A 21433-nucleotide genomic window follows, 5' to 3' on the forward strand; every position below is an offset into this window, starting at 1 on the left:
TACTAACGCACACTCGCAGGGCCGTAGATATTTGGGCGCGTGGTTCTTTCAGGTTGGAATTCAAACATCCCTCCTCAAACGACCCCCTTTGTTAGACACACGCATATGATTCGCCATTTTCTCCTAGCGCGACGTCACCGGCGCGGTCACGTCCGCCATTTTGTGTCTAGGCCACTCGTGTTTAGGACACACACACACTCTCTCTCTCTCACACACACATACACACACACACACACACACACACACACACATACTCACATACCCCCATACACATAATTGCACACATTCCATATATACATATAGGGAGCACACGTATATCCCTATTCATGTACATATCTACCTCCACAGATCCACTAGAAGCGAATTTTTTTTATTTGTGTTGATTGTTTGTGTAGTACTAGTATATAATACAGGTTTATTATCATAAGTGTTGCTGGTTGTAAATTGATTTCACTGTTGTTAATAAATTCTGTTATACCTTAAAGAGAAGTTTCCTAGTGTTGTTTACACGTATATTGTGACGAAGGCTTGTTGACAGAGTCAGTGCTTGAATTCACCGACGGGCTGGTGCCCCGATTAATGATTTCAGTAATAATTTTATGAATGTTTTATAATTATCATTGATAATCATTAATAACTTGCTAATTGCCAAATATGCTCCTATCAATGCACAACAGCTACTACAAATGAAACTTATAGATACAAAACTTAATTTTAATGTCAACATACCTTTCATATTGTGCTTTTTTCCCCTCCTACTCTTTTTTTCCCTTTTCATCCTTGTGCACCTGAAGGCTTGGACCTTTTCATTCTTAAATGATTTGAGCTTAATCGACCTAACTTGGGCCGTCTGAGTGATTCACCACGGTGCCCTACCCGGCTACCCGCTTGCTATCATCCCCCACTTTCAGCAGTTTATTTCCACATCATGTCGTCGTCAACTTGCGAAAGACATTTAATTGGGCGCCCGGCGCAGTATGTTTATTATTGTTTGTTTTGATATTTACTGCTGCAGTGAACCCAACTTCGGGTCTTGCCTTCCTCACGTCACGTCAAACTTGCTCAGCTGCCGGCTGCTCTCTCGTCTCTCACTCGCTCCACACCGCGCAGCGCGCGCACACACATACTACATGCTGCGCGCACTGACAGACACACACGCACTGTGACGCTGCCGACGCGCACACACCTTACGCAGTGTACTGCTGGCAATGTATCATTCCCGACAGTCAGATATGCCACCCGGGGGAGGAGCGCCCTCTGAAAAGTTGCCTGCTGACTTCTCTGCGCCCTAGGCGACAGCCTATGTCGCCTATGCCAAGAATTGGCCCTGCTCTCAGGTTTCTGGAGATTTGCTTGACAGACCAATCACACTTACAGAGCTAAAAGAGGCCATACAAACTATGAAGACTGGAAAATCTCCTGGGTTGATGGTATTCCTAATGAGGCCTTTCTCACATTTTGATGGTGAGAAGGCCTTTGACCGCCTTGAATGGCACTACCTTTGGCAGGTTCTGGAACACATGGGTTTTGGCCCACAGTATATCTTAATGATCAAAGTACTACATGCAAATCCTACTGCCAGGGTCTTCGTTGGTAGTACATTTTCCAATAATGTCCCTGTCTCTAAGGGCACTAGACAAGGGTGCCCATTTAGTCCTTTACTGTTTGCTCTTTCCCTGGAACCACTTGCGCAGGTGATTCACCAAAGTTATGATCCACTCACAGTTTATAACACTAATCATCACTTATCTCTGTATGCAGATGACATTCTTCTTTATGTAAGTGACAATTCCACTCAGCTCTCCTTTCTCCTAGAGGTTTTTCTCTTAATTGTGGGATATCTCGGGCTACAAGATAAATTGGTCCAAGTCTTCTTGGCTCCCACTGAATGAGGCTCACTATCACCGTCCCCAAAGTCAAACAATTCAGCTATATTGGGTTGAATATATCTTCCTCTATTGCTAATATCGTCACCAATAACTATGGTGCTAAACTAAACACAATACTCGCTGATCTTTCAAGGTGGTAATTCATTCCCCAATCCATTCAAGCCCACTTGTCTATAGTCAAGATGAACATCATGCCAAGGATATCTCTTTCTCCTCCAGTTGGTTACTGGAATAGACTCCATTCTTCCATCAACAAATTTATCTGGAACAATAAGCCGCCAAGATTTAGATTTGCTTCTCTCCAACATTCAAAAAACACAGCTGGTCAAAATATACCAAACTTGAAATTTTACCATTGGTCTTTCACTTTGCGAGCATTGAGTACATGGCTCAGCCCCAAGGTGACAAATTCCTGGCGATCTATAGAAGAAGCTATAGTCAAACCTCATCGTGTAGAAGATAAATTCTGGTGCTCCGTGTCATCAGCACTATCAATCATTTTTGGAAAGAATGTACCTTCTTCTCCTGCAGTTCTTTTACTGAATGATGTCAGGATACCACTTTCCCATTCCTCTCCATCGTATTATCTTGGCGGGCATAACTGCTGGAAAGAAGTTGGTGGCAACGCGATGGAATCAACCACACTCACTTGGCATACCACAAGCTCCGTGGCTAAGATACATGGTGCAAAACAGGATTATGTTAAGATGTTAAATAATGTCAAAGAGCAGATTAAGGGCCTCATTTCCTAATTTTGTGTTTGATAGTGTTTGAGGTAGGTAAGATTTTTGTGTTCTGTCACACTACATAACACAGTGTTACACTAGCTGAATGCTATGAAGTGTGTGCTTCTTGGTCCAGGTACGGGAGGGGGTGGAGGGAGGGTTATGGTAGCTTTTTTGTTTTGTTTTGTACACTCCTACTGGTCTGGTCATACTGTTGTGCTTGTCTTAAAGCTCACATATTTTACCCCTTGTTGCATGTTTATATTTGATTTCTGAGGTCCCCAAAACATGTCTTTGAAGTTTCCTCCTTAAAATACCCATCAGGTCCCGCATTATGTGATCCACTAAAATCCTCTATCTCAGCCCCTATCTTTAGCCATTTTGGCGCCCTAGGCCAAATTATGACGGGGTGCCCCCCCCCCCCAAAAAAAGAAACCTCACAAAGTGCATAGAGCCGCATGTAACTTCCAATAAGTCACATTTTGTGTGCGACTGCCTATGTCGCCTATGCCAAGAACCGGCCCTGCTTCTCTGGGTGAGCTGTTTGTGTGTCTGTAGCTGTTATGTTAGTGAGCTTTGGCTGGTTTCACCCCTCTCAGGAAGTGGATGTGGCCTAGTCAAGCCCCAGGTGCTTCCCTCAGCCTTGAAGCAAAAACGACATGTTGGCCACTCGTGGTACTGCAGCGAAAAAAATCCCCTGCAGTCCAAAAAGGATTTTTCCCATAGACCGCAATGGTAAAAGAGTTGCCTCTAAAACTGTTAATAGGACACAGCACCAGCTGTGAACCTGGTCCTTTATTACCCTTTGTATTATTTAAGTCACGGAGTTTTAATCTTTGTTAAACTTTTCCAAAGCTCAGAAAAAGCCCAGAGAAGTCCTATTTCTCTCAGTGATGTCACCGCCGTGATGCGAGCTTGGTACGCGCAGTCACGTCGCGTACCCGGTACGAGGATTTTTGCTCGGTTTCGGGGGTACGAGTATGTGGAAGTCAGTCTGTGGACTAACGGTCTATATATCTTCGTCGGATGGTTGCGATCTGCTCGTCCGCGTCGAGATGTTGAAAAAACTGAAGCAGAAGATAAACGAGGAGCACGCTGATAGTTTGACAGTCTGATGGAGTTCAGTTCATTCACCACCTTGACAAACAACATTTTAAAAAAGTGACACCCTTAAAACCCACTATCAGGGACGGTGAAGCTTCGGTCCGACCTGATAACACTATCAGTATTGTACGGTTCTTATGTTTTATTTAAAATGTTCTTGTTCATCTTAATGTTAAATAACATGCTTTATTATTTTAATTAATAAAAGCTCTTGAAATTCTATCGATTGTTTTTTCTTTTTCCAAATCAAATATGTGGGGCATGACTGTATTTCATGAAAATACGTGGTTCTGCAGTGATGTGGAAATATTCTAAACGTGGTACTTTTTCATAAAACAGTCACCATGCAGCCGTAAATTAATTTATATATAAAAGTCTGATGATGTTGTGATATCAAATTAACTATAAACATATAAAATACAAACTATTCATCACCATTAATAAGTTGAATTTCACTTACAAAATGCAAATGAATCTCACGTCATTCATTCATACATTCATCGTCTACCGCTTTATCCATTTAAGGGTCGCGGGGGGTCGCTGGAGCCAATCCCAGCTAACATTGGGCGAGAGGCGGGGTACACCCTGGACAGGTCGCCAGCCTATCACAGGGCACCACATACAGAGACGGACAACCATTCACTCTCACATTCACACCTACGGTCAATTTAGAGTCTCCAATGAACCTAACCCCATTCTGCATGTCTTTGGACTGTGGGAGGAAGCCGGAATCTCACGTCACAAAGATTTAATTTATTTTTAATCCATTATAAACACAGATCATATTTGCTGTGCTTCAGTCCATATGCTAATCAGCTCGTCTTATTGGACAAACTGCATGTGGCACTTTTTATTTTACAATATTAAATATAGTTTGGTCTTTGACAGTGACTTTTGAAAATAAAGATATGTATAAATATATGTTATATCAAAAAGCTGAGGAGAATCAAAGTGTTAAGGCTCTGAAAAGACTTATCAGTGTATCACTGGTTCAAATCAATATATTGCATCTGATATGCTGCACTATAAATAAATATATATAAAGTATACATAAGTACATGGTGAATGAAGTCCTGACAGATCAGGTGACTGTTGGAGGAGACGGTGTCTCTCAGAGATCATCCATGGAGTAAGATCTTATGATACATCATGGCTCAGCTTAGCCCTGACTGCAGCAGACAGCTGTGGAGAACCATGAAACATATCAGCATTAACACTACACGACATGTCATACAAATATACTGTTCAATATAAACAGGTAAAGAACTTATTCATAAAGCCCTAGTAATAACTTTTCCAGCACGTCGTAGTTATATGTCACTCACACACACAGGGACATTTCTGAATGGTAAGTCTACAATTTTGTGCATCTTGGTACGTTAGTTGACGTTTGCATTAGTAGATAGTAACATGTAGTAAGCTCTGTAGCTAATGCTAACTGTTGCTCTCCGCTGTCTTCTCATTACCGGGAGGACTTCTGTTGAATAAGCAAGTTGTACACTGAGGACTGCTACATGTGTTTCGTATCGACATTAGTCAGATATTTTGATAGATTCTGACAGAAAATATTTTTATTTTAACTTTATAAATGTGTTTTGAGTGGAGATGCCTATTTAACAGCTTCCTTTGTGTAAACATTTTCAGTGAACTTATATAATTGTATTTGAACATAAACTGTCAGCTTCACTTTTTTCAGAAGTTGATGCGATGTGTTATTTTTTCACATGTTCTCCTGTGCAACAACTTACCTGTAACAATTACGATGTGTGACAAACTTTGCAAAGCTTACTGCTCATCCACCACAGCTTATCCACTATCTTGTCCGGTTCTGAATTTCACACGCTTTATATTTTGATGACAATCATATTTTCAATAATTTGAATAAATTGGTGGCATTGTTTTTGAGTATACAACTTTCCCTGTCAGTTAAAGGGATGGTGTGCATATCAAACATGAATTCACAGGAGACATTTTACAGATACTGTAGCATTTATTACAATCACACAGATCCACACTTTGCCTATACAGTGTTCTTATGTTTTATCACAAAATATAACGTGACAAATAATGCAGTTACCATCAGTGATAGTATAAATTTGTAGGATTCATTGAATCCATATGAAAAAATACACCATGGATAGGATGGATGTTTGCAAGAGCAAGATGTTGACTAAATGTCCTTTCCAATTCTTTTAATGGTTACAGGAGCTTTGGGAGCTGGTGCTGGGTCTTATTTAGGCGGACAATCAGTGTCGTCATTCCAGTCTGTGGATCTTCGCATTCGTGCAGAATTCCCAGATGTTGGAATTAGACCGCCTCTTGGTTAAACCATGTCACATATCTTACTATGACCTCCTCCCTCATACTGTGCAGCAAGGTCCTCTGCAATGTGAATCTCCAATAATGCATCCTTGTAGGGTGTCGGGTCCATAAAGACGTTTTTTAAGACAAGGTCCATCAAGACAGCCACATACCCTGTGCAATATTAGACATACAAAGACATTTCGTTTAAATTTTCATGTTACAAAACAATCCCTGAAGGCCGTTTTATATTACCTCCTGACATTGGACACTTTCTATAATTTACCATTAGTATAAAATGTATTGTTATTGTATTATATATCATACATTGTGTGTTAAAAGGTTCTGACATGCTAGAACAATACTAAAAACATGTATAGCATACTTTGTAGGTGAAAAATAAAAAAGGTAAGAGTTACGGAATGTTGGCTCAGTCTTAACTGCTTTTGCTCTGCATTCGCCCTTCAAGAGTTTTGGGAAGTGTAGTTTGAAGAGAGGCTGTCCACCAGAGTTATCAGTCAGCATTTTCATTGTAATACATCGCAGCCAGGTAGACTCTTGAAGTAACGTAAAAAGAAAATATAATAAATGTAAATAATGACAAACCTAATGATACACATTCTCACATGTTCAAAGTGTCAACAGTTGCACTTACCTGCACAGCATTCCAAAAATTTGGAAAAACAACATGCCACACCCTACAGTGGTTTCAGCGAGCAAACACACACACATACGGTACATTACAGTAACTTACTACATTAGGGTTGACTCTGTCAAGGCTGTTACTGAGTCTTCCTCCTCTTCCTCGTCCAGACGTGGTCGCTTCAATGGTCTCTTTATTGGTGTTGACGTCAAAAAGGGGATGGGAGCTGCAAAGGGAGCAGTGGATTTGCCAAGACATCGACTTAGCAACAGCTACAGGCAATGTTTTATTAAAAATATATATTATTCAATTGGAGGAAAAAGAAGATTTCACTATGAGTGTTCACTGTGTTCTGATACACCAAAAGCTTGTAAATGCTGTGTATGATACCAGTGCTCTACACAACATTTTCAAGTACATTACAGTCACATTTACAAATCGGCTGCAAATCAGCACTTAGGTAGACACACCTTGCAGCAGCTGTGTGCAGCGCCTCAGTAAGAGAGCTACGTGGGGGTGGGGGACGTTTTCATAACAACACAGCGGAATTCAGCTTAGGGTTTGGAGCAACACAAAAAGCTAAATGAAACAGTTATTTTAAAAATTTTTATTTATCCTTTATTTAACCAGGTTAGTCTCATTTTGATTAAAATCTCTTTTTCAAGAGAGACCTGCCCAAGATGGACAGCAGTACACAGTTACACATAAAACACAATACGAAATACAAGTTCAACAAGTTAAGTGCAATTGTAAATAAAATACAATTATTGACTAAAACATTCACAGTTTCCGATGGAATCCGACTTCAAACTCATGACAACAGCCTTAAATCCATTAAGAGTCACCAGGTCCTGAAGCTTGAGCTGCTTCTGCAGGTTATTCCATGAAGACGGGGCAAAAAACTTAAAGGCCTTTTTACCCAGCTCTGTCCGAGCTTGAGGAACAGTCATAAGCACCATGCCCTGAGACCGTAATCCACAGGGGACACATTTTCGGGACATATACAATGACAAATAACAGGGGAGTTTACCTAAAATCGCCGCATAAAAAGAGAAGGCCAGTTAACTCTTGAGTACAGCGTACAGTGATGAGTTAAGGCTCTGCTGTTTGTAATGAACCGCAGGGCTCCATGATATACAGTGTCCAACATATGTAGCCGGTGAGCTGATGTATTTATGTACAACAGATCACCATAATCAATAACCGGCAAGAAGGTAGCTTCAAGTAGTCATCGTCTCAAGAGAAAAACATGACTTGTTCCTAAGTAAAAACCTAATTTTAGTTTCAGCTTTTTCACCAGGTTTTGTATGTGAGTTTTAAAAGAGATATGGCCATCAATCATAAATCCCAAGTATTTTTACGTAGACACAACCTCAATTTCGTTACCTTGATAAGTTAAAATATTCTGATTTAACACAATCTTTTTGGAATTTGAAAATACCATAAGTTTGTTATTTTCAGCATTGAGAACAAGCTTCAGTTGAGAAAGCTGAGCCTGAACTCGATCAGAAGCACTTTGTATGTACTCAAAAGCCTTACTGAGCGAGGAAGCACAACAATAAATTACATTGTCATCTGCATAGAAATGAAAAGCAGCATTTGGGACATTTTGTCCAAGGCTATTAATATATAAAGTAAATAAATGCGGTCCCAGAACTGAACCCTGGGGAACTCCCTTACGCGCTGTAAGCATGCCAGAAGTAAAACCATCAAACTGAGTAGCCTGAGTTCTGTCAGTGAGGTAGTTGACAAACCATCCCAAAGTATGATCAGAAAAACCAATATTAATAAGTTGCTGTATCAGAATGTGATGGTCCACAATATCAAACGCTTTAGATAGATCAATAAAGAGAGATAATGTTGTTTTTTATCTAGAGCTTCTATGATGTCATTTAGAACTTTCATGGCAGCAGTAGTGGTGCTATGATTTTTTCGGAACCCTGATTGATGTACAGATAATATTTGATGAGTATGGACATAAGCTGAAACCTGCTCACTAACCAGGGATTCCATCACTTTTGATAAAACTGAGTGGTCTGTAATTATTTAAAATTTTTGGATCCCCTCCTTTTAGTAGGGATAGAGCATAACCAGCCTTCCAGCTCTTAGGGATTTTGTTTGAAGCCAATGATAGATTAAAAAGATGTCAATGCTTCAGCTATTAAGTCTGCTGCTTATTTTAAAAACCTTGGCTCCAAGTGATCCGGACCAGACGGTTTTCTAGTGTTCAATTGCTTTAAGGCTGTGTGAACCTCAGCAACAGTAAAAGGGGTTAGATTAAAAGTGTGGTGTACATCACTAGCATTGTTCCCCAAATGTACAGATTTCACTGCAGAATGTGTGGCAGAATTGAACAAGAACCCAGAAGAAATAAAATGCTAAAGAGAGAGGTACATTTGTTTCTCAGCTGCCGAAAGAGAAGCCAGTCAGCCTCAGTACCTGATTTCCTTGCCTTTGCCCAGGCCACATTACGTTCATGAAGCAGGCCAGAAAGCTCAGCTGTGAACCAGGGGTTATCCCGACCCTTAATTCTAAACTTCCGCATAGGAGCATGTTTGTTTAGAATTTCATGAAAGGTATCATGGAAAAATAACCAAGCCATTTCAACATCATCAATAAGGGCAATTCTGCTCCAGTCAAATAGATATACAATACATCATATAGAAAACCCTGCTCAACAAACAACTTCAAATTAAAAATCCTGTCTAATGATATTGTCCCATCTGTGCAATTAATGCAATTCTTAATGTGCTTTGTTGTGAGTTCTTTAGCTAATATTTCTCATACAGCAGAAGTCTCTCTCTCTCTCTCTCTCTCTCTCTCTCTCTCTCTCTCTCTCTCTCTCTCTCTCTCTCTCTCTCTCTCTCTCTCTCTCTCTCTCTCTCTCTCTCTCTCTCTCTCTCTCTCTCTCTCTCTCTCTCTCTCTCTCTCTCTCACACACACACACACACACACACACACACACACACACACACACACACACACACACACTCTTCCTTGTTGTTGTCTTTTCATATGAGGAGCATATGATTGGTAGCTTAGCTTATAATAGACATTTGTTGATAAAAGTCATATTGATTGTACATTGATATTGATAAAGTTAATAAATGCTGTTATACTTTAAAGAGAAGTTGTTTTGTGTTATTTGCATGTACATTGTGATATTGGCTGGTTGACAGAGTCAGCGTTCGGATTCACACCCTCAGTTCACTCCATAAATGCTCATATCTACCAGATATGAACATTTTGAGTGAACACCTTTAATTCTTGAGACTGGAATTGACTATTTGGTTATTGGTCGTGGTTTCCGGGTGGTGCCTCGTTGCTGTTAACATTGATTAATAAGCTCTATTGATTTTAATAATTAATGATTATCTTTGATAATCATTAATTATTGCTGATAACCAAATTAGCCCAAACCGATGCACAACACAGGCTAGGCTCAGGCCCTAATAATTCTTGCAAAAACAGGAGGGCCTTCGCCAGCCTCCTGCTGGTCGGTGCCCAGGCCCAAATTATCCTTACAAATACAAGAGGGCCTTCGCCAGCCTCCTGCTGGTCGGCGCTCGGGCCCTTATAATAATAATAATCCTAGCAAAAACAAGAGGGCCTTTGCCAGCCTTCTGCTGGTCTGAGCTCAGGCCCTAATAATCCATACAAATACAAGGGGGCCTTCGCCAGCCTCCTGCTGGTCCGCGCTCGGGCCCTAATTAGACTTTGAAACAAAATTGCCGACTTCCTGTAGGTCAGAGGTAATGGCGGCTGGAGGCTTTTTTGTAGGTGCCACACAAATTTCGTACATGTGGGATAAACGGGATGTTGGGGCTTCACTTTAGAGGGCGCTATACTACTGTTATGTTCTTCTTGTTGAGTCCCCTAAGATCGAGGACTGGCCGAAGTCCACCCCACCTTTTCTTTACCAGAAAATAAGTCAAGTAGAACCACCCCGGCTGTGACGGGGGTCCACAGGTTCAATTGCTACCTTGATCAGGAGGGCGGATAACTCTAGGTTGTGGATAATAGTCATGTTGACTAGGCAGAATGTTTGGGGCCAGTGTCGGAATTGAAGCTTGTAGCCCTGGGCTAAGGTGGAAACCACCCAGGGATCCTAAGTACGAGCTGCCCAGCAGTCTAGCTGCTGCTGGGAGATCAAATATAAATGTGTTAAAAGGGGTAAAATAGTGGATCTTTAAAATTACATTTACATACAATAATTTGCTTAATCCAAGTTCTAGGTATTTAGTTGTATTTGTGTTATCTTTTTATTTAGTTATTTATAATACAGTTTATGGTTTACTGTAAAATATGAACAATGTTTTGTCATAAGAGTTTGATAACATAATCTTGGGAATCACTGCCATTTAAAAACAAAAATTCAGAGTTTCAATGTTTTTTCACAAAGGTAATAGTTATAGGGCAATGGTACTAGCATATCTGTAAACAAATTGTGATGTTTGACATTGGTGGAGTCGCCTTTTTAATTCTCAGTGGGAAGCGACCATTTCCACATTCTATTCCTTTAGAAACAGTGTTAGGATTTCACTAACCTCTGTGAACGGCCCACATTATACAAAACGCAAAGCCACCAATCTCATCAAAGGGCTTCTTGTGTGTGATGACTTCCCACAGGATAATGCCCCAACTGAACACATCACACTTTTCACTATAGTTACTGCCTGAGGAACAACACACATCGGCATGACATTTACTGTATCCAAGGCTTCAGAGTAACAACCAGCTAAATGAAGGTAAAAATGCAGTATTTCCCCTACCATTGAATTGGGAGGGCGCCCCTCCCCTCCAACGGGAGGGGAGGGGCGCTATTAATTTTAATATATATATATTGTTTTTTTTTGTATTTTACATATAATGCCAAGCAGAAGTCGTTTACGGTCACTTTCCTTATACACTGTATTCCTCATTCCTGTATAAAAGATTGTGGATCAAAATTAACGTGATTTATGAAACCTAACACCCCCCCACCCCAACCAGTAAACCTAGGGGAAACACTGAAATGTAACATTTTTCTTGATTGCATTTAAGGGTTTATGGTTTGCACTAGGAATGCACCGACCTGAAAATTGTTGGCCAAAACTGAACAAAATTAAACATTTGGCCGAAAGCCGATTAACCCAACAATGTTTATTTATTTTTGCCAAATATTTCACCATTGCATAAATAAATAGCCTCAATGTGCATTTTATTTTTTTGGCTTGATTTTCAAGGAAAAAATATTATTACAAAAGTACAATTTATAAATATTTATTAACATTTTTTTTTTACATTACAGCAGAAATTATACCAGCAAAGTAAGGGTGTAACGATAAACGTGTTTGTATTGAACCATTCAGTTGTAAAAGATAAATACAGATAACATTTTGTGAAATATAATGTTCTCAGAGCCACTCACCTGACAGGCAGCGGGCTGTCTGCTCCTCCCCTCCCCAAATCATATTGCTCTCCAGTAGCAGCCGGGAGAAACGCTAAGCTAAGCTAGCTTTTCGCAATATAGCAATTTGACTTATATCGTGATATATATCGATATCGATCAATATGAAAAAAATTATCGAGATAAGATTTTTTTGCATATCGCCCAGGCCTACTTTCAGGCTGCTTAAATGGAGCAGGGACGATGTAAAATAACAAGTGACATCCAGGCACATCATCTTAATTTAAAAATCCAGTCACACATAACTACAAATCTTTTCACTTGTAAAGCTTCTTGTGACTTGACATGGTTAGTGATCAATGAACAGATACAGATATGGCCCAAAGTGTTGGCACCCTCACACCTAATTTTTGCCTTTTGTCGTGCATAGCTGCAGGCATTTGGTTTCAAAAGAACTAAACAAAGATCGTCTAAAATGGCTTGGAGACAACTAATGTTTCCTTTTATACGTGGTGTGCATTCTGACTTTACTCAAAAGACTGCTAGATTAACTGAGTATATTCACTTTTCTGAAATTGGCATTTTCTGCGTAACTGTGCTGTCTGTTGATTCAGGTTTTCAGTTTGTCTTTGCAACTGTCTCTAAGCTAAGTTCTGTTGTGATCAGTATTCCTCTTCTAGTTTTAAAAAGTCTTGTCTTACTCCACTTTATCTACAGACTGATTCTAAACTGTTTTGCTGTGATCAGTATTCCTGAGTTAGATTCATTACTATCTACTTTTCTAGATAGCCTTGTTTTATTCCATTGTCTTTGCTGACTGATTCTAAACTGTGTTCTGCTGTGATTGAGTTTATCTAGTTTCTGAAACTGGCATTTCCCTGCTTAACCCTTTCCCCTGCAAATTGTCCTTGTTGACTTAATCTAAGTAAAGTTTATTGTTGCTTTAGAAATCCATCTATACTGACTAAGGTGGAAAACTGCAGTCTCTCAGTAGAGGTAGTTTCAATTAATCTCTCGCCAGGTGTTTCGAATACCTAACTAATTGTGGGGGAATGGTCAGCACCCCTATAGCCACTTTGACGAGTCAGAAAAAGACGTTGGAGTCTTTCTGGGGAGTCCTTCGAGGGAGGACGAGTGGGAGTGAAATATCTTTCGATTTTGACTTTTCTTTCATGTATGATGTATGTATTTTCCATTCCTGTACACTACTCTTCTCGTAGATAGTTTAGACCACTTACCTGTTCACTACAGCTCCATAATGTTTCCAATCTTATCTACTCCTCCCGGTCCACATAGCCCCAGCACCTCGTCACCTGTGGAACTGCCCGTCTGAACCTCGCAAGGCCGAGTTCATCATTGGCTACACATCCTCGCTGTCCCTGGACTTCCTTGCTCTCGCTGAGACCTGGATTACTCCTTAAAACACTTCCACCCCTGCTGCCCTATCCTCAGCCTACTCCTTCACCCACTAGAGATGTAGAAGTATGAAATCACGGTTATAGTGACCAAAAATTATCACAGTTATCAGTATTATCGTGGTATTTTTTAAATATGATGGAAAATTCAAAAAGATACATAAACCTTTCAAAAGAACAGCTCATCGTTCTATTTTGTTTCTTGAAAAAGTAAAAAAGCACCAGGAAGAGACCAAAAATCCTATCTAGTGCAGAGATATGCCTTTGTTTGATTCTAACTGAGCTGGACGGTATTTACTGAGGAAATCTTCCATGGTAATCAACTGCGGTTTTAATGATAATTCAAATTTGAAATAGAGAAGTAACCGACAGGACCGTGGTTTAGCATAAAACCGGTAATCGTTTCATCCCTATCACCCACACATCTCGACCTGCTGGCAGAGGGGGAGGCACTAGTTTGCTACTTTCTCCTGAATGGAAATTCTCTCTTTACTCTCTGTACTCTACCGCCTCTTGCGGATTGGACGTCCTCCCTCTATAACATCCCAGAATATGGGCCCCCACTAATACTTCTAGGTGACTTCAACATCCAGACAGAGAAGTTAACATCTCAGCTGTTGGTCTTTCTATCGTCCTTTGCTCTCTCACTCTCTTCCTCCCCCCCACTCACAAAGCTGGTAACCCACTCGATCTTATATTCACCAGAATCTGCTATACCGAAGAGGTTTCTGTCACTCCTATCCATGTCTCGGATATTCTTCATATCCTACTCTCTCCCTCTTTCAAACTGCCAACCCTCCCTCTTCCACTCATACCGTACCTGTCCGCCACAACCTTCGCTCCCTGTCTCCCTCCTCTCTTGGCTCATCAATCCTATCAGCTCTCCCCTCAGCCGACTCCTCAGCCCTGCCTCCTGACTCTGCCACAGACACTACTGTAAACTACTTCACAAAAAAGATACATTACATTCGCTCCTCATTTCCTGACCTCCCTACTGACACTACCTGTCCTTCATCCTCCTCCTCATCTAGTCACTTTTTCACCACTCCCTTCCAGTGAGGTACTATCCTTGGTCACTTACCACGCCCCACCCCCTTGATCCTATCCCCTCTCACCTTCTTCAGTCTATTGCTCCTGACCTCCTTACCTTCCTCACCCACCTCATCAATACCTATCTGACAACAGGTTACTTTCCCAACACTCTATAGTGAATCCTCTTTTAAAGAAACTTCTGATGTGATAAACTACAGACCATTCTTCCATTTCTTTCCAAAACTTTTGAACGTGCTGTCTTAACTCAACTTTCTGCTTATCTCCACTAGAACAACTTTATTGACCCCTACCAGTCTGGATTCAAGGCAGGGCACCTAACAGAGACTGCCCTCCTAGCTTTCACAGAGGAACTCCACACAGCTCGAACACCCTCACTCCTCTGTTGTCATCCTGCTCGACCTCTCAGCAGCATTTGACAGTGAACCACCAGATCCTCCACTCCACCCTCCAACAACTGGGAGTCTCAGGCTTCGCACTCTCCCTGTTTGCATCCTACCTCAAGGGTCGCACTTACAGGGTAACATGGAGCGGATCAATGTCCGAATCCTGCAACTTCAATACTGGGGTCCCTCAGGGTTCTGTTCTCGGCCCCATCCACTTCTCTTTTTACACCAGGTCATTAGGCTCTGTCATTCACTCACATGGCTTTTCTTACCATAGCTACGCAGACGACACCGATCTCATGTGGTACTTTCAACAATCTGAAACCCAGGTGTCAGCACGAATCTCTGCATGTCTGGCTGACATTTCTCATTGGAAGTCAACTCACCAACTGAAGCTCAATCTGGACCGAGACGCTTTTCCTCCCAGAGAAGGCGTCTCCCTCCAATGACCTCTCCATTACCATTAAGAACTGTGTGGTGTCCCCTACTCAAACTGAAAGGAACCTGGGTATAACACTGGATGACCAGCTGTCCTTCACTGCCAACATTGCAGTGACGACCCGCTCCAGCAGATTCATCCTCCTAGGCCTGTCACGATAAAAACATTATCGACTTATCGTACGTTACATGAAAATGAACTTGATCATTTCTATTGACCTCGATAATCGCCAGTGTTTGTTGACAGTCGGTTACACTGCTTCAATCCTCTACTCTGCTGTGTCACCTTCGCAGCTCATAAACAGTGTCAACACATTTAGAAAACATTTCTCTCAGCAACCTTGCTTTCCTCTGAGTTCATTTAGCAAAAATATTGCCACCGCTGCTTCAGAATTGTATTAAACGTCACAATTACACGACTCTGCGACTAGGGCTTTTATTTTGACACTTCAAGAGACAACAATGGAGCGCTGAATTTTTGGGCGACACGCCCCCGAGGAGAGGCAGGGAGGACAAATTAGCGTTATCGGGTACACTACCAGTGAGAAAAAATTGAATTTCTGTTCTGCGTAATGGTTATCTGTAAGGACGTGACTACTCACAAGGAGGTTTTTATTTACCTGCTAGGACCTGACTGTCTACGTTACGCATCATCGTACCGCCGCCTGTGTTTTGATATGAGGCTGAGCTAGTTCTTAGCATGCATGCTAACATCCGACCAACAGAGTGAAACACACCGCGGAGAACAGTCAAAAGTCTGACGACGACAAGCAAAGTGCAGTAAATGCGGGGCATTTATTGGCTGCAAATCGGGTTGCACTTAGAATCTGGACAAACAGCATGACATTGATGTGGGGCAATGCACAGCGGGAGTGTGACTGCCAGTCTGTTCATCAGCACAAGCACCTGAAGTAAAGATCTATAACATGCAGTACTTAACTTAACATTTTGCCCATATTGCTGCTTTGAACTGCCCCCGCTGCTGAAACAAGGGAGGAAACTGGCAGCGACACAAATCGTGTAGAAGCATGCAGTGATTCACATAATAGGCCTTTAATAAAAGCTCACATGATTCAGTTGCAAAAAAATGACAATAACATAGTTTATCGCAATAATTCTGGCCTAATATATCGTCTGACAAAGAGTAGTTATCGTGACAGGCCTACATCCTTCTCAATATCAGGAGGATACGTCCGTTCCTCACAGAGAAGGCGATGCAGGTATTGGTGCAGGCTCTTGTCATCTCACGCCTGGACTACTGCAATTCCCTCCTAGCAGGTCTGCCTGCATGTGCCATCCGACTGCCGCAGCTCATCCAGAATGCAGCGGCCCGGATGGTCTTCAACCTACCCAAGTTCTCCCACACGGGACTGGCTCGAATCTGATTCTAGGCACTGGTACTCTCCTACAGTGCTGCGAATGGTTCAGGCCCTTCCTCCATCCAGAAAATGGTCAAACTTTACACCCAAGCCCGTCCACTCCGCTCTGCTACTGCCAAATGGCTTGCTACTCCCTCAATGCGAGGGGCAGGCAGCCACCGCTCATCTAAATCCCATCTGTTTTCTATCCTGGTTCCTCAATAGTGGAACGAGCTCCCCATTGACATCAGGACAGCAAAATCCCTTCAAAATGACTGCACCTTACTCCCTGAATTTATTATATTAAACACACACACACACAAATTTCAGCACGTGAAGCGGTTTTTGCCTATTGGATGAATGTTTATGTACTTTGTTAATCATTGCACTTTTTAGTAATATCTTCTTGAATTCACTTATTGTAAGTCGCTTTGGACAAAAGTGTCTGCTAAATGAATGTAATGTAAAGTAATGGTGATAAATGAGTGAGTAGACATAGGTAGAGACTACTGTCTTCAATCAGTGCCAGAGGAAATCTGAACTGGAGCAGTTTGATCAAGAAGGGTTTGGTGAAACTACCAGCGGAGAACTGCTACAGAAAGTGCTGATCGCAGTGATGCTCTCAGGAGTGTGCAACTATTGGGTTATCCATGTCATTTGATGTATTTTTTTAAACAATATGTTGTATCAAAAATAAAAATACACTTCAGTTAGATAAAAAATAGTGAATAGCGGAAATCAATTACAACTCAACTTATGAAAAAATAAATAAGTGGAAGCAAAAGTTTGTCCACGTCTGTACATCTTGATAAAATCAATTTGAATGATCTTTTCTCTGTAGCTAAACATTCATCAACATACCTCCCCAGGTTTTCAGAGTTCACACAGTAAATTTGAAATGTGTGACTGTTTGATCATTGACTTACCTTGGCGGTTTGAGGTCCCGGTGAATTAAGGCCATTGGCTTCATTGCATGCAGGTAGGCAACTCCCTTGGCACACTGCAGACACCAGCTCATGGCGTGGGACCCTGTGGAGTGGGGCTGTGGGTCTGCGCTGTGAAGGACTTTGCGATTGAGAGACAAGCCAAGAGAAAAGCAAAGAAATACATCAAATACTTTTACTGCAAATATATTTTGGACTGGTCAAGTGCTGTTTTTTCTCTAACTGCAAAACTTTTCATCAGCCATTAAATAAGCATTAATTTTTGATCATTATACCCAGTGTGTTACTTATACAATATGACTTACCATTATATAAAGAGCCACATTCTGCATACTCCATGACCAAACCGACCTGAGAACACAAATCGCATTAGTGTGCCTCAGCAGTGAAAACTTTACAGTAACATATGGGTCATGATAATTTCCTCTAAACATACACACCCAGGGCCCAAATAAACGCTTTGGTCCATCTCCTGGTAAACAGAAAAAAACATTACCGCCAAAATATTTTTCAACCGGCCATAGATAGTTTCCTATAGATCAAGAAGTCTGCCATATATAGATAACAACTACAAGTTCCAGTCAGAGTGCACAACGCATCAGTCGTTACTTCCCTCTCTCAGTTAAGTAATGAACAAAAACACTTATTCTAAATCAGAAAACCCTGGTTACAAGCTCTGAAATTCATTTAGGAGTGGATTTTTTATTTTACCACATCATAAGATCAGGACCCTGATATGTGACTGTACCTGAGCTATGAGCCTGTGTTTGTTGTCGGTTTACTTACTGGATTGTCACAGGAGCCAACAATGTTGGGGTGGTTCACCCGGGAGAGCTGGCGGAGCTGTGCACACACAAAAATAAAATTACAATAAAATATATTGTTGATCTCAACATTACCATGTCAGTCACTGAGAAGGACTGAATCCACAGAACTGTGGCAGGTTCTTCATGATGCTGAGAACAACCTACCTGCTCAGCACCTTGAAAAACAGTATGCACGCTTCAATAAAAATTGTTCATTGCATTATTTATGAGAGCATCTTCAGTTTACTATCAGTGCCTACTGCCTAAAACCTTTGAAAACTGCTGTATCCACAAGTACAGTACACCAATAAGCTACAATATTTTAACAGGTGACTGTTTTTTAATGTGGTGCCTAAACTGTGTATACGTGTGTCCTCCATCATTGATATGATTTAAAACTTATTTTATGCTTTCAGTTATTTTCTGTGCCTTCTGATAAAGTCAAACATACACCAATCAGCCACAACATTAAAACCAGTCCCCTTATAATGTTATGCCTGACTGGATTTTATTATGGGTGTCATTCAGTGGTATTTAATTAAGAATTTGAAATGTATATCTGTAATAATCATAGATAACTGAGTTGAATGCAAAGACCAAGCCTCAGCATTGGTGATAAAAAAAGGGATGCAAGAACAAAAAAACTAACACACCTGCTCAGTGTGTGTGGCTGTGTGTATTTGTGTTTTCATAATAAAAACTCAAGACAAAAATGTTAGCTATTCCACAGTTAGCTGTTCCACAGCACAATATTCATGACCCAGAGGATAAAGTCCTCTATCATGGAATATTCAGAAATTAATAACTTTTTGGTTTTTTGGTTTAGCCTAGGAATTACTAAAAAAAAAGAACAGGTGGAAACAAAACTAATGTAAAAATCCATTGTCACTTTTTTGCTGGTTGACTTGTGAGAGCACTTGGTGTAAAGTCGCCCTAAACAAACGCCCTGTGAAATAACCGCAATGCCCCCTTTTAAAAAATGTTGCTTACCGCTTCCACTTGGATGTCCTCATACTGGAAGTCCTCGAACAGACAGGCAGCTGGAGAATCCACCATCGCACACGAACGGAGACACTCGTCAACGCAAACCAAGGAAGCTGGAATTAAAGTTTATATTGTGTTTATCGAGGCAAACAATGCGCCTCGATGTGTGTCGGGCCGGCTCCTGAAAAAAAACAGCCGCTATTGGTCTGTTGTTGTGGATTGAGGAAGTGAGCCGCGGCAGCAGTGGAAGAGCTGTTGCTTCATTACATGTGTTTGTGAACGTCTCATTGCAGAGGGAGGGGAGTAAACCGAGAGTAACTGTGATACTTTAACGCGCCATGGGGCTGACTGAAGACCGCGGAGCAGATTTTATGCTGTTTAACGATGAGGTAAACGACTTAACATACAAGCTCTTGGCTGACTGATTTGCGATCTTGAATGCAGCGTTTTATTTCTCCGTGCACCAGTCTCCAAAAGGCAGGGATAGAGCATCGCCATAGAGAACTGGAATGACTCAAGTAGATTTATAAAAACACATATCAAAATAAAGTATGAATGGTACATGTATATAGAGAGTAATTTTCTTAAAAATAAATTTAGCATAGATTATAAATTAAACAAATAATTCAATATTGTTTTCTAAAATAAAGAAAAATAGTTTGAAATTATTAATAAAACAAAGGAGGGCTTATAATTTCTCCACTCGCAGCAATGAATAGGATATTTACCCATAAGAATGACTGTATTAGTCATGTCAGCAAAAGAAGAATTTAAATTATCCATGTAAAAAATATATGAAGAATATATGAGAAAGCTTAGAGGACTGAATGTCACTTATCTCAATTGTGATTCAGTATTTTATATCTGACAAAAACTTCATGGGTATGAAAGTGGAGCGCAACAATCCCCTAAGGAAAGCATATTCCCAGAAACTGGATTTCATTTGGATCAGCAATAAATTGCACATAATCATCGATGTATCTGTATCGGTCCTCTAAATATGCCTGATAGTTTTTCATTATTTTGCCTTATTCCCCAGGACTTTCATAATGAAAATGTCAAACAAACAAACAAATAACCTTCTTTTAATTGCAAAGAAAAATAAATCCTGGATCCATGCCTTTGGATACAGGATCCGCAACAACATTTAATCGGTTCTATCTTGGCCCATCACCCATCCTTACACTTGGAAATCAGTTCAATAGGTTTTGTGTAATCCTCCAGCCAACAGAAAAAACGGACAGCCAGAAATCAGCTGTTTCCCAGTTGAAGTCATGGCTTTTAAATAGTTATAAACAGATCTTATGACTGAAACTTGTTTCCAAGGGAAGCCTGTGATACAGATGTATAGCCCAGTTGTTCCCCTCGGACACAGCTTGAAGAATACGGCTCCCCCTCACCGCACTTCAGTTTACTGACTTTGTTAAATAGTTTGAGAGTAATTATGATCACATCCACATCCAGAAATTTAACAAAACAAAGTCTAAAACTGCTGTTTGACATAAGTTCGGACTAGAACAAATACTGAACTGAAAATCTTCCATTAGGCATCTATTAGTTTCTGACTCTGGGAAAGTGGGAAGAACAGTAACAGTTTTTCTCGATTGCTTATACACTATTCCTGGGACCATTAACTAAACATCCCAAACCATAATGACATCTACCAAAAGACAAACACATTTCCCCAAACTCTAAACACAAATCCCTTAATTTATCATTGGCTACATAATGTGGTCATTTGGAAAGCACTGCATTGAAATTCTTAATATGATCATGGGCAACAGCATAATTTCTTTACAGAGGAGACATACAAAATGTTCCACTTTATGTACAAACTGTTTTTTCTCATGTTAGGTTATTACTGTAATCCTTACAGTATTAGGTTATCTTTTGTTGTTGCCGAGGACATGGTTATCTTGTATTCTGAAGTACATTACTGTAAGAAATAAAAAAGTTCAAAATATATACATTGGTTGGGTCTTTATATTGTTCATCAATTAG

The 21433-nt window shown here is 40.6% G+C and overlaps 1 protein-coding gene across 4 annotated transcripts; it reads right to left on the bottom strand.

Annotated features, from left to right (window-relative positions):
* Positions 1-5688: 5688 nt before the first annotated feature.
* Positions 5689-19683, bottom strand: LOC118286589 (mitogen-activated protein kinase kinase kinase 7-like). 4 transcript variants are annotated; one of them, XR_004785415.1, is made up of 7 exons: positions 19439-19683; positions 18429-18485; positions 17948-17993; positions 17625-17763; positions 6774-6888; positions 6461-6576; positions 5689-6193 (listed from the first exon to the last, which is right to left on the bottom strand). XR_004785415.1 is itself a non-coding variant. In XM_035611129.1 (6 exons), exons 1-6 carry the CDS (start codon positions 19502-19504, stop codon positions 6176-6178), a joined length of 441 nt encoding a protein of 146 aa, XP_035467022.1. In that variant the 5' UTR covers positions 19505-19683; the 3' UTR covers positions 5689-6175. The 4 variants fall into 4 exon arrangements, 3 of the variants coding, with proteins under 3 accessions (XP_035467022.1, XP_035467021.1, XP_035467020.1); XM_035611129.1 differs by lacking the exon at positions 6461-6576; XM_035611128.1 differs by having other exon boundaries at positions 5689-6576.
* Between the last annotated feature and the right edge of the window lie 1750 nt (positions 19684-21433).

Source organism: Scophthalmus maximus, chromosome 15, assembly GCF_022379125.1.
Source record: "Scophthalmus maximus strain ysfricsl-2021 chromosome 15, ASM2237912v1, whole genome shotgun sequence".
Taxonomy (NCBI): domain Eukaryota; kingdom Metazoa; phylum Chordata; class Actinopteri; order Pleuronectiformes; family Scophthalmidae; genus Scophthalmus; species Scophthalmus maximus.

Excerpts from the sequence above, each read along its gene's own strand:
- LOC118286589 (XM_035611127.1), bottom strand. The coding sequence starts at position 19,504 with ATGGTGGATTCTCCAGCTGCCTGTCTGTTCGAGGACTTCCAGTATGAG. Across the intron at positions 18,486-19,438 it reads AGGACATCCAAGTGGAAGCG|CTCCGCCAGCTCTCCCGGGT; the intron begins GTAAGCAACATT and ends GTGTGTGCACAG. Across the intron at positions 6,889-17,624 it reads CGGGACCTCAAACCGCCAAG|CTCCCATCCCCTTTTTGACG; the intron begins GTAAGTCAATGA and ends CTCCCTTTGCAG.